At 38.5% G+C, this 14336-nt stretch overlaps 1 protein-coding gene across 17 annotated transcripts in view; it reads left to right on the plus strand.

Annotated features, from left to right (window-relative positions):
- Window positions 1-14336, plus strand: part of NEB (nebulin) — a 122172-nt gene that overhangs the window by 87799 nt on the left and 20037 nt on the right. For 16 of the 17 annotated variants that reach the window (XM_075284427.1, XM_075284410.1, XM_075284415.1 and 13 more), the window contains 14 exons: window positions 1724-1828; window positions 3038-3145; window positions 3254-3358; window positions 3447-3551; window positions 4188-4292; window positions 4712-4822; window positions 5003-5113; window positions 5886-5996; window positions 6609-6710; window positions 6795-6899; window positions 8267-8365; window positions 10147-10257; window positions 10376-10480; window positions 12281-12385. In XM_075284427.1, the coding sequence (XP_075140528.1) occupies window positions 1724-1828; window positions 3038-3145; window positions 3254-3358; window positions 3447-3551; window positions 4188-4292; window positions 4712-4822; window positions 5003-5113; window positions 5886-5996; window positions 6609-6710; window positions 6795-6899; window positions 8267-8365; window positions 10147-10257; window positions 10376-10480; window positions 12281-12385 (1488 nt within the window). The remainder of the gene's footprint in view (window positions 1-1723; window positions 1829-3037; window positions 3146-3253; window positions 3359-3446; window positions 3552-4187; window positions 4293-4711; window positions 4823-5002; window positions 5114-5885; window positions 5997-6608; window positions 6711-6794; window positions 6900-8266; window positions 8366-10146; window positions 10258-10375; window positions 10481-12280; window positions 12386-14336) is intronic. The other variant, XM_075284416.1, reaches the window with a different exon arrangement.

Consider the following 14336-nt stretch of genomic DNA (forward strand, 5'->3'; position numbering starts at 1 on the left):
AGACGGATTGGAGCAAGCAACATCCACAGAAGATCTGGGCTTAGTTCTCCAAGATGGCGGCGGGAACAACCTCCCTGCTCAGTTCTGCCAAAAACTGTCTGTACCGAGAAGTAGGCAAAGGGCAAAGGTCACACCAAATATTGATGGGATTTTTCTGAAGCATTCTTACGGTCTAAAACTTTTGCACAGGGCCATAGTTCTGTTTTTCCATGATGAAACACCCTTTGATTACAAGGTCATATCATATATCAAACATCCATCCGCTAAAGGCTCTGCTTTGATTTCCCAATGAGCCCGGCATATTAATGTTATGCATGGGGCTCGGGACGTATAGCGATGGCGCAGAATTCCTAATCACGGCCATGTACGGCGAGGTCAGGTCTAACTGCAAATGTCACCAGTTTGATAATGAACAATGAGCAATCTAATTCCCGTCCGCACGCTTAGCGTGATGGCGTCCGATGTCTCTGTCAGCGTTAAGAGCACTTGTTCAGTTCATCGGATAAGTAACAGCCTCTGTGCAGAAGCAATCTAATCCCGAGCGCTCGCACCGACAGGCAAGTGTCATTGTGTCACTAAGGAGATCTAACGTGGGAGTGATGAGGCTGCACGACTACCCCGGAGCCCTGGATGGGATGGAGACAGGTAGAGCGGATATGACTGGGGTCCGGGCACACGGGGACAGACTTATTCTTCCTTTAGATCTGATGAAACGCGCTGGCCCGTCCGTCACCCTCACAGCCCCCTGCATGCTGCTTGTTTCAGAAAAGTTTCTGTTGTCGATGTGAATAGTCAGGTTGTCGGCTTTAGTCGTCTGTCTCTGTGTATTGCATGGGGTGAGAGAGCTTCAGCTCCATGGCTTGTAGTGTCATATATATATGTATATAGTGTATAAGGATATGCTGTTTTGACTTTGAGTTGCTGTGCTATAGTATAGATAGATAGATAGATAGATAGATAGATAGATAGATAGATACTATGTTGCACTGTATTACCGTATATTATACCATGTACTATACATGTTGTTATATACTGCACTATAGTATATAATAGATAGTATAAAACACTATACTGTACTATATTATATTGAATATTACACTTTATTATACAGTATACAATATTAACTATATGTAATACACTACATTACATGTGCTATTACGCTATATGTACTATATTATACTATAGTATAGAGCATTAGACCTAATTATGATTCATTACATAAGCTAATATGCTACATATATTATGTACTGTCTATTATATAACACTATAGGATATTAAGAAACCGCATGCAGATCTAATAAAGGCAGTCTGAGCACGGTGTGCATGTATATTACTCTGTGCACATATATGACTATATACATTTATGACTGTGTATATTACTCTGTGAACATATATGACTGTGTATATTACTCCGTGCACATATATGACTGTATACATGTATGACTGTGTATATTACTATGTGCACATATATCACTGTGTGCTTGTACCTTACTATGTACACATATATGACTGTGTGTATGTATATTACTCTCTGCATATATATGACTGTGTGCGTGTATATTACGATGTGCACATATATCACTGTATGCATGTATATTATGATGTGCATATATATGACTGTGTGCTTGTATCTTGCTATGTACACCTATATGACTGTGTGCATGTATATATATATATATATATATATATATATATATATGTATCTATATGCTTTTCTCTCTAGTGGAAGTATAAGGAGCACTATGAAAAGGAGAAGGACAAATACACGACAGTCGTAGACACCCCCGAGCACAACCGAGCTCAGAAGGCCGGAAAACAGATCAGTGATGTGAGTATTGTGGGAAGGTCTTCTTATAATTGCATCAATCTATAATGTCCAGAGTATATTCAGGTACCAAAAAAAGGCTACAAAAAATTCTCTACAGAATTGGCAAGTGTCGGTCAATTATTAGGCTGAGTATTCTGAGTGAAAATTGCAGGATAAAGTATTTTTTTAGTATAGTGACATGGAATAAAAAAAATTCTAATTTTCTTAAATATGTTTAACATAAAAAAACCTGTTTTAAGTAATAGGCCATTTTTTAGTGACGCGTTTAGTTTAAAGGGGGTTTTCCTCAAGACAGATCCTGATCTATATTACATCGCAACCCGACTATCGTAACCTGCTGTTTCAAAGGCTGCCACAGTCTGTAGTGACATCAGTAAGGTGACATCGACAAAGGTGGTGAGAATTGTAGCCGCACCTCTCTAATATCAATGACCAGAGACCCCTTTAAAGGGGTATTCCCATAACTCTTGTTCTGCAGCCTGCAGGGCTCTGTGCTCTCTTCACTTCCTGGATTTCTCGGTACAATGGTGGGCGGGCTTTCACTTGCTCTGCTATGTTTGCAGTCAGTAATGAGGGATTGGTTGTAAATGCATTACCACAGTATAAAGCTGATGTGGAAACTGATGTAGCAGAGCTGGATTTGAGTCAGCTTGCATTACATACAGAGGTAACGGACTTCCTATCTCAGCCCTTATCAGCCAAATTCAATTAAACCAGCTGATAAGTGAAAAAGCTGAAGATAGATAGCACAGTAATCCCGGAGCTCTCACCTCTCCCCTCCCTTATCTGAGGAGCTCTGTTGCTTGTCAGCCCCTCCCTCCCCCCCTGAGAGCAGGCAGCTATGTCACTTGGGAAATGAGCATATAAGCCCAGTGGCCATAGAAACGCAGTGTCAACAATGAAGTGAATAAATTAAGATAGCGGCCAAACAAAGCAGTTTTGATAAAGCAATGCATTTAGGAAAAGTCTTAAATCCACATAAACTAGCAGTATAGATAGGATGCTTTTCATGGGACAAGCCCTTTAAGGAAGCGGTGCATATGGAGTTCTGTATAGAGCTGCAACAATTTGTAAAATTTTACTGGTCAGAGAAGATTTTACGATGACGCAAACAACAGATGACATCAGTACTCTCGGCTTTGTGGGTTATTACAAGAAGCAAAAATAGTATTTTCTGGATGAATTCATTTTTTATTTCCACATTTGCAGATTATTTACAAAATGGAATGGAACAAAGTGAAAGCCAAGTCCTACACCACCATCCATGACACGCCATCGCTGCTGCACGCTCGCAAGGTCAAAGACAAGATCAGCGAGGTATGTAAAGGGTTAAGCTGGAGGATGTCGGCCATTTGGTGAAATTTGATGCACGTTATGTTGTACATCTTGTTAGACACATATCAATAATCACTTTATTTTCTGCAGCTGAAATATAAAGAACTGTATGAGAAGAGCAGAGGACACTGCACCATGGTGGGCGATGCTGTCCAGATCAAGACGGCCAAGGAAGCCTACAAATCCATCAGCAATGTAAGCCGTCCCTCTACGAGCCCTCAGTATACGCCATGTCTCCTCAATCGGAGTATTAATCCTTGGCATTGCTCTTGTTTTTGAAAAGCTGGATTACAAAAAGAAGTATGAAGCGACCAAGGCTCACTGGCAATGGACTGTCGACAGACCCGACTTCGTGCAGAATGCAAAATCTTCTCTGCAGCAGAGCGACGTAAGCAGATCTGTTCTTGGAGACATCTACAACATTGCTCGATGACTACTGTATCAAATTATTAATCTGTGCTGAGACCATTTGGAAGGAAATTTTAAGATCTAGATGTAGCAAGAGCCACCACTAACAGCGCTGCTCAATGTGGTATTGGTGTAGCCCATTCCAAGCCACTTGCGCTGCCATGCAACTAGCCTAGAGCATCGAACTGTAACCCTGAATATCCTTTAAGATTATAGGGTTAATCAAGATAAAACCTAAGCTTAGGCCAGGGTCTTCTGGGATTGGGCAGCATTGGGTAAAGATAAGGGTGTTATAGACAGTGGCTACCCTATAGCTTTGTTGCTTGAGGACCTACATATACCCAAAGCTGGTCCTCTAACATGTATAGGCAGCATATGTGAAGATATACCATGGTCCTGGTGCCCCAAAAATTAAAACCCTCTCTGTCACAAAAGACTACAGTCTTATCAGGGAGTAGAGATTGGTCCATTTCAGTGAGAGGTCTGTATAGGTAATTTTTGGGGGCAAAGGTCTTGTGGCTGACTAGTATCAAGCTCCATATACCCCTCTATCTGTAAGTCACCTCTTGAGATCTCGAGATCGTTATTCAGTGTAAATTTCACATATCTTTTTCAGTATGAATACAAACTGGACAGAGAGTTCCTGAAAGGATGCAAGCTCTCCGTCACCGATGACAAGGACACTGTCCTAGCTCTCAAGAATGCAGAAATGAACAGTAATGTAAGTGACCATCGAAAACATCAAGTGGGGTGGAAAACCTGTCCATGATAGAAGAAGTTCACAGGTGTCCTCCGTTACCTTTCTTCTTGTGAGATTGTCAACTTTGGAAAAAAAAACATATGCATCACTCTGTTGGTGGTTGTGAGCAACCCAAAGATTTTTCTTCAAAGTTGATCATCTGAGGCCTCTTATCTCAGGATACAAGATCTTGAGCCAAGAGGAAAGATCGGAAGGATGTCTTTGAATGGGGTGTCTAAGAAACGGACCTGAGAATCCAAAATGTGAAGAAGTAGTACAGTCACTTTTTCAAGGGTCATGGACACCACATGGGCATAAAGCTAGAGACACGAGTTCTCTGTCAATTCTGTTAGTTGTGCAATGTATCTTTGTAAGTGACCGGTATCTTGGTGGTTTTGTAGGTGAAATATAAGAAGAAGTATGAGAAAGGAACGTACCAAGGAGAATTTGGAGTTGTCCCAGACACACCTCAGATCATCCATGCTAAATCTGTCAGCGGTCTTGTATCTGATGTAAGTTCAAACGATGCGCCAGTTAATTTCATGACCGGATGGTGGAGGGGTAAAGTGACTAGATAAACTAAATAATCTTGGCTCCATGCCACCACCACTAGGGGTGCTAAAGAGCTAACTCGATTTATACAGCTAGACTATTGGCTAGAATTAAAACTTGTTATTTTTTTCTTTTTCTAGAACAAATACAAGTCCGAAGTAAAGAAGCACCTGCCACATGGCAGCTTCACAACCCTGCCTGAGACACGTGAAACAAGTCATGTCAAAGAAGTGACTAAGATTGTTAGTGAGGTGAGTACAGCATCTTATGGAAATCTAATGACTAGTGTGTGTTACGAGACCATTCTGATAGTATGTAGTACTACTTCAAAGGGTTGTGCACTACCATGTGTATCATATCAAACAAGTAACCAACTCCAAAAGTAGTCTCAAAAACTGCATTGGACTAGGTTACCTTAGGTCCACCAAAGGCAATGATTCAGAGGATCCATCAGTCATCTATATGGAACTTGTATGTTGTCTTCGTTGTCTTCTTGTAATCGTCACCAATAAAAATCTATTATATGTAGACCTTAATGGCAAGTGAATGGATCCTAATGGGGGAAGTCTTCTGCTGTACCAGCTGAACGTTTGGGTTCCCCAGTGGGCCAATTGGACCCTACAATAAAGGCGATTCAGCTATCTTATACATATATCTAGATCTCTATCATTTTGATATAAGCTTAAACATGATCATATACGGTATTAGTATATGAGAAGTTAGAGAAGCAACCAAAAGTTTGGTCATTTTTGTTTTGTTGTGTCTGCACTTTTGGAAAGTGACAACAGATAGTGCTGCCATATTGGTTGCCAACGTTGACTCAAAAACTATTGACAAATAAGGGGCTGCTACATAGAAAATGTATGGTCAGATGTAGTTCCCCAGGGGCGGAGATCTCCCAGTTTGGGCCTCCTTTAATTTGAAAAGGGGAAACTTGCTGCTCCATACTTACCGTACACATTATACCACTGTTTTTTAGTGTTTTATTTTATAACTCTGCGCATATTACTCAATCTTTTTTAGAATCAATATAAAGAAAAGTTCAAGAAGGATAAGGGCAAATCCAACTACGCCAATATGCAAGAACCACCAGAGGTGAAACACGCCATGGAAGTTGCGAAGGCCCAGAGTAATGTGAGTACATGAGTCCGGTATAAAATACGACATATTTTTAGGTTCTATGAAGTGGGTGTTGGCAAAAATGAAGGTCTGTGGTTTGAGTAGACTCCACTTTTATTTGACTGCCACCCAAAGAAGTCTGTGATAGATACAGTACTACTGCCCAGTGTTGACCTTGATCGCAACAGATAATATAATTCTGATTGCCCAACCTCCAGTAACCCCTAGGAAATAGATCATACTAGCCTTAAAATGTTGATATCTTCAGCTGGATGATAATTGTATTAGAGAATGGGTCCACTGAAGGATTCTCTGGTACCCTGGTGGGCCAGTTTGACAAAGTTACTGCCATTTATACCAAACATTGCAAGGTATAAAGGTCATATGCAGAACTTTTCCATATACACAGCCCTTGTGCGGTGCTCCACGGAGTACCTACAGATCCATATTATAGATATCAACTATGAGGCCGAAACAGACATGGTGGTGGGGGCTACATATGAAGGAGACCTTTAGCTCACGTGTTGGCTAGCCCTATATGTAGTTGACTAATAGTGTTTTCATCTTGGTAATCCCACATGATAGAGAGTCTAATATAGAAGAATAATCTGTCATTTCATATTACAGTTGTCATACAAGAAAGATGCCAAGGCTAATCTCAATTACACCAGCATTGTGGATAGACCCGACATTCAAAAAGCAACCCAGGTGGCCAAGCTGGTCAGCGATGTGAGTCCCCATTTTTCTATATTTAATGATACAAGGTTGACTGTATGCTACATAATATAACATGCTCATTTTTTTTGCCTTTAGATCCAGTACAAAGCTAAGGCTCGTGAAGAAGCCGGCCGTGGTATCACTACCCTGGGACGACCTGACATTGAATTAGCCCAAGAAGTATCAAAACTTACAAGCCAAGTAAGACCTAATGGGGGCACTAACATAGGAATAATGTCAGGGACCGGCCTGTTGCCTAGAATGTAGAACTAATTGACACATAATGGACTTATCTCTAATCGTGTTGCAACCCTACACCATAACTGGCCATTACTGGGGATTTTAGCCAAATCCTAGACATAGCTGTGACTTATGGAGCATATTAATGAGAATTTTTTATATCTGCGTTGATGCGTTACACTAGTGCACAGTCTACGCTATATATTGTATGGGTATGTAGTGCTCTCTCCGATTAACACTGCCATTTTGTCCATGGGCTGCGACTGATATTGTAGCTCAACCCAATAGAAGTAAACGGAGCTCAGCATCAATACCAGACATATCCCATGGACAACAGTAGGAAAGTTTTTGGAAGAACGCAGCTATATGGTTTCAATCTCATGCATACCCTTAAAGAAAACCTCTCACCACCTCTACCAACTCCAGTTCTTTGCATAGTTTAATAGTCACCGCTCCACTGATTCCGGTGCAGTTGGAATTTTTTCTCTAGCCCTCACCATTCCTGAACAACCAGCACTGATAGTTTTGGCACTTGACATTCTAATTAGTCAAGTGGGTGGTGTCAAGCAGAATCAGACAAGGGGGTGTGATTCTGTGCTCTTACACTGTCCACCTCTGATTGGACAGTGTAAGTTACACCCCCCCCCCCTGCTTGAGACCACCCACAGTAGAGCACAATAACATATCATACCTGCACTGATTGTTCTGGAATCCAAAAAATTCCAACTGTGCCAGAATCAGCAAAGGTTGCAAAGCCTGGAGTTGTTGGAGGTGGTGAAAGGTCCCCTTTAAGTGCTGTAATGGGATATTTTCACTCTTAATTTGGGCCTTTCTTAAGATATAATTTTGGGTTTTGTTTGCTTGTACGGCATAAACAGAACAATCACAGTTACAATATTTGTACTACCTTTCATTGAGCAAAAATATATTTTTTGGACTAAAAAACTAAATAATAAAAAAATATATTTTTGTTCATGTTATTGTTATGCTATGTCCATACATGGCAGCAGATTTGGAGTGGATTTATTATACATGAGGATAACCCTATTCACACATGGTAGAAAGAATCAGCTCATTATTTTGCAGAAAATTTCAGATTTTTTTCCTTTTTTTTAAAGAAAAATGTCAGATTTTTATGACAGATTTTGCCACGTTAGGGTGAAATTTGTCATGAATCCATAAAAATCTGCAAGTAATCCTTCACTTTATCTTGCTTTAACATGCCTTGTTTTCTTAAAGGAACTTCATCATCGGACACTCCAATGTCCTCTTGGGCTTGGGGAGATCTAACCTGCTTTGCTAATCCAATGTTTTGCTGCATATTGTAGGCTGAGTATACCAAAGGAAAGCTGTGGGGCCACGGAGCGGCATCTTATGACACTCCCATCATGCGGACACTTAAGAAAGCTAATGATCTCACTAGTAATGTAAGATGAGCATGTTCACCAATGACTTATATGGTGCATTGCCTGTGCTCCATTTTATAATAATAAAAAAAAAAAAAATCCTTGTAAGAATTTTCAAAATTGAAAAAAAATAAATAAATCAATTTTCTCATTAAAAGATTAAAATCTAAATTGAATAAATTGATGAATGTATTATTAAATACTGTTATTCAAATGTATTAGGCTGTATTCATACATGCTGTTTTTGCAGTAATTTTTGAAGTTTTTTTTTATGTAATTGTAATTTAAAGGGATTTTCCCCACAAACCTAACCCTATGTAAATTTGTAGATAATTAAAAGTTAAACATTTTTGCAAATTTAAAGATTTAAAAAATTTGCAGAGTTTTCAAGAAAATCCAGCTACAATAAAGAAGTCATGGGTAATTTTCTGTCAAGTCCCAGACCATGGAAATTTCCTGCATTCATGGTCTTATCCAAGGGTAAACGATCAAGTCAGACTGTCACCATTAAGGCCGGGTTCACGTGGAGTTGTTTGAGTCAGATTTTGATGCAGAATCCGCGTCAGAAAAAGGCTAAAAAAACACCTCCCATTGAATTCAATGGGATTATGGAAAAAAGAAGCGACATGCCCTTCCTTGAGGCAGAATCCGCAGCTGAATCAGCCACGGACGTCTGCGGCGCGACACTCCCTCCAACTAGGCCCATTCATTTAGGCCTAATCCGGAGCGGAATGCCGCAACTGGATGCTGGTGTGGCCTCCACCTCAAAATCCGGTCAAAAAAACCCCAGTGTGAAGACTTTAGGAAATTTTCAAAGCTCTGCAAATTTTTTAATTCTTTGTATTTGCAAAACATTTTTAACTATTTTCTACAAATTTTTAAGTATGGTTCTGTTCATAAGAAATTCCCTTTAGAAAAAGAAAAAAAGCAAAAAAAAGCAGCAGAAACAGCACAAAAACTAAAGCCTATAAATAACCATAAGACCTCATTTAGACAGGCATATTGTATCCATATTTAACCCCCACAGTTCCGTACCATATGGATTATCTGTATTTGGTACAATAATACTTGGGGTCCAAATACAGAATTCAGAATAAAATTAATCCAGATTCTATATGCCCATCTAAATGAAATACGTCAAATTTTTGTTGCAAATTTTAATGAGAAACTTTTTGGTAAGATAAATGGACAGCAGAGGTTCATAGGTGCCCGTTGTGCATGCTGGAGCCATTTTACAAGGAAAAAAATGTAAACTTTTTGTACATCTACATAGTAATTGATTTAATTTATCCTGTATTCGATGTGATTGTTTGTGGTAAGTTCCCAAAATTTTTTGTTTAAGTATGGTTTTAATATACTGTATATGTATATTTTTCTCCTATATGTTGCATGCTTTCCACAACTGGAAATTTCGCCATAAATAATGTGCATTTGTTTGTACTTGAAAGGATAAAAACCAAATTCTAAAATTCCAATTAGACCTCAATGTTTCGCGACAAATTTTCAAGCAAAAATTTGAAGGTCTTTTTGAGAACAAAAATTTAATTTTTCAGTTTCGTTCAATTAACGAGACAAAAAAATGCACATCTATTTTTGGGTCTTTTTCTATATCTTGAACTCAAGCAGGTTTACGATTTGGAGCATGTTGCTATAAGAATCTTTACATTTGACTTGTCGTCCTCGTCCAGTTGTTATTATGGCTACTTTTTATTTTAGGTGTTTTTGTCTTCCGATCATGTGGAAGTTTTTGGACAATTATTTTTATTAATATGACAATTCGTGATTTTTTTTTTTTTTAACAGGTGAAGTACAAGGAAAAGTTTTCAAAAGAAAAGGGCAATAAACCTCAATATGACCTCAAGGAGGCCAAAATTTACCAGACTTTGAAAGACGCGAATACACTCGCCAGTGAGGTAAATTATGGTTATGGCGTGACTTTATAGAACTTTAGATTTTTTTGAAAAAAATTGCATCTAATTTAGTGATTTTTTTGGGGGGGAATATCAATTTTTTTTTTTTTTTTGCTCCCAGGTGAAATATAAGGCTGACCTTAAGAAGCTCCACAAACCAGTGACCGATATGGCGGAATCCTTGAACATGCAACACATCACTAGTACAAGCAAACTATCAAGTGATGTAAGTCCTGTGCCAAAAATAATCACTTTACCTCCATAACTCTAACTTCTGTTTCTTCCTGCTATAACCGATAAAGCTAATTGTCCGGCTTCTTCTCTTGGGCATCAGTTGGTAGCCATCCTGTTCTGATTTACTCACTTCAGTTCCATCCAGCTCATTGCTTCATATTAATATAGCTAAGCTCATTAAACTTAAAGGGGTATTCCAATTATATAAACCTATCCCCCTATCCAGTGGATAGTGGATAGCAATCTAGTCCTTGGGCGGGAGGTCTGACACCATTGATCAGGAGAGCGGGGGCCCCCATTGCCCCATCTGAATAAAGGAGCAGGGTGAGCATGCACACTGTGACCCCATTCATTCTCTATGGGACTGCCAGAGATAACGCGTCTCCATCATTCCTATAGAAGGGAATAGTGTGGCCACACATGCGCTATTGGCTGCTCCATTTAGGCGGGGGTAAAAAGGACCCCTGATCTCATGATGATGGAGGTCTGGTGGATAGATTCCAACTCTAAATTAACAGAATACCTCTTTAAAGTGAATGTCCAGCTATAAACACCATGTTGTTTTTAGGACCAATGTTCTGATTAATTTCCTAATCTATTTTGATAGTGGTTTTTCTGATGCCCAGATCTCTATATTTAAAGCCTAAGACTAAAGCTCCGACTAGAGGGAGCCCTGGAACTTACTGCATACAGTGTTATTATTGTAAATAAACAGTGTGCACTAAGCTCCCCCTAGTGGTGGGTTGTGGCTTCCAGAATTTTATCATTTATCTATTCTTTATGTGTATACAGAAGATCTGTAGCTCTGTATCAGGAAAACTAAACTTCTATTAAAATATATTACAAATCAATCATTGCAGAATTGTGAGCCTAAGTAGGGTGGACATTTACTGACAGTTACATAGTAAGGAGCATAACGCTAATACAAGTAGGCCTTAACTCTTCCTCTTCTCTTCTAATATTTAATATATCTCAATATAACAACTATCATAGCCAATAATATAGTCACTTATAATTCTCCATACTATAACCTTACTCTTTACTTCTCTAATAATCCAGTAGTTGTAGCCGTAGCTTGGCCATTTTTCTATTTCATGTAAAGTATAAAAAAATTAAATGTAATATTTTATTTTTATATATGTTTTAGCAGGATTCAGCCAACGAATATATGCTAAAACTAACAATAAAAGAATAGCTAAAGAGCCAGGGAGGTTATATGGATCCTTAAAGGGGATGTCTGGCAGGTATTCTATTTTTGTTACAAAAGGTTCTGAATCAGATGTAAAATTCTAAAAGAAGTTTTAATAACCTGATCGAACCCTGATGCTCCTATTTGACACGTCTTGGTGACCCCACTGGTCTCTACTTCCTGCTTCATATCAGCACACAGGAAGTGACCACTCAACCAATCACAGTGATTTTCTGGGTGGTGAGGGTCAAAAGGTAGAAACTGGCAAAAGGCAGCAGGGAATCGGTAATTGACTATGGCTTCTTTTATTATTTTTGATTCTATACTGATTCGTTTGTTACCTTGTTTTACTCACCAAACAACCCCTTTAAGTATAGATTTAGTGTATGTATTACTAAAATGACATTAGGCGCTTTATCATGAGATGGCGCTGTATAAAGATTAGACTTACTGTATTATTTTGTAACCTTACTATTTAGTTATATTAGTATAGTTTAGTCTTGAACTTTCCTTAAAGTCACATTCTATAAAATAACCTTGGATCCAGCAGCAAAGATCTTATGTTAGGATATAATTGAGGCAGTTTTTGACACTTCCCTTCAGTACCGGTACAAGAAGGAATATGAGAAGAATAAGGGTCACTACCAAATGGTGCCTGATACACTTGAACAAGTTCATGTAAAGGAGGCAACAGATCTGCAGAGCATAGTAAGTTTTATATATCACCGCCTAATACTGATCGTAAATCCTATCTATCTATCTATCTATCTATCTATCTATCTATCTATCTATCTATCTATGTTTACTGTGTGAATTTTAATTCACTTTTTTGTTTGTTTTTATTCTATTTTCTGCATATGATTTGGGGGGTGGCCATCTTGCCTAAGCTTCTTCTTGCTCTGTTCACAGCATTTAGTCATATGCTTTACAGCATAGACACAGCCATGGGCAACAATACTCTAGAGACGATGTCTATGGAGAGTTTTCTAGATGTGTTCAAGTGCGGGGAGGGGGAGGAGATAAGATGTGACATCATCTATTGTCAGTAGAGATGAGCGAGTACGTATTCGATCAAATACTACGGTATTCAAAATACTCGTACTCGATCGAATACTACTCACTATTCGAATGGAAAAATTTGATGCAGAACCAGCGTTGATTGGCCGAATGCTATACAGTCGGCCAATCAACGCTGGTTCTTATACCTTTAGAAGTCTTCTCCGCGCAGCGTCCCCACGGCGTCTTCTGGCTCTGAATTCACTCTGCCAGGCATCGGGCCTGGGTAGAGCCGACTGCGCATGCCCACGCTATAAGAAAATGGCCGCTTTGACTGTAAGCAGCCATTTTCTTGTAGTGCGGACATGCGCAGTCGGCTCTGCCCAGGACCGATGCCTGGCAGAGTGAATTCAGAGCCGGAAGATGCCGCGGGACACTGCACGGACAAGACTTCTCGAAGAATCCAGCCCAACCCTCACTCGTGGACTTGGTAAGTTCTATTTGATTGAATTTTGCCTACCCCTGAAATGAGATTTTTTCCCCCATAGACTATAATAGGATTCAATATTCGATTTGAGTAGTCGAATGTTACGGGGCTACTCGAAACGAATATCGAACATTTTACTGTTCGGTCATCTCTAATTGTCAGTAATGGGTGTAATGATGGCTCTGAGGTGTTATCATCTATTGTAATCCTGTCTGTGATGTGCTTTTTGTATTTGCTCTCTACTCTGAACAGAGATGAGGATTCTGAACAAAAAACACTATCTATTAATTTCCTAAAATCTTATGTGAACATGGTTTTTCTAATCTGGACAAGACCTTATAAAGCAAAACATTTTTTTTTAAAAAATGCTGTTTGAAACTGAAAGTTTTCTTTAATTCTAGAAAAATACTTAAGTATCAAATTATATTTTATTGACCAAGGATTTAAAAAAAAATTAAAAATTTTTTTGCTCCTCCAAGATCTTTTTGTAAAGTTTAAGACATTATTCTTTCTAGATATAAACGCTGGTGTCCTTTTTCTTACTTTTTTTTGTCAGTTGGGAAGAAAAGTAGAAAATGGATTTTTTTGTATTTTGGGCTAAGATGTAATCTGCTCAGCCTTTATAAATTAAGCTCCTGTGAAATAACTATTATCAGCTTATCTGCTGCCCAGTATGTTCCGGGATGAAAAGCTTCCTACAGATTTTACGTTTGGTCCTGAAAATTATTATTTTTTAGGTAATTGAAAACAGTCAGATTGCAAAATACTTAAGTAGACCCGAGTATAAACCGTACTTACTAAAAAATGTTTAGCTGATAGAGAAGTGGACATGATGTTCATGAAAAAAATTTGAGCTAGCTACTGAAAAATAATAAGTAAATGTTAGTCATATAAAGTTGCCCATCTGTGGATATTTTACAATTTTTTAATTTTTTTTTTACCAGTTGGTAAGGATTAAAAAAAAAATATGGAAAAGGAAATAATATAAAAAACATTTTTAAAAAATCTAGGTAATTTTGTATTTATATTATTTGCCCTGCCCATGGATTTAGCAAATATCTCCTTCCTTGCTTCTACAAATTCTTTCTGCTTTGAACTAATTTTTAATTTTTTTTTTTAATTTGTCAAATGTTTAAAAAGTTATTACTTTTTTTCAATTGAATAAAAATGTGCTTC

Source organism: Leptodactylus fuscus, chromosome 8, assembly GCF_031893055.1.
Source record: "Leptodactylus fuscus isolate aLepFus1 chromosome 8, aLepFus1.hap2, whole genome shotgun sequence".
Classification (NCBI taxonomy): Eukaryota; Metazoa; Chordata; class Amphibia; order Anura; family Leptodactylidae; genus Leptodactylus; species Leptodactylus fuscus.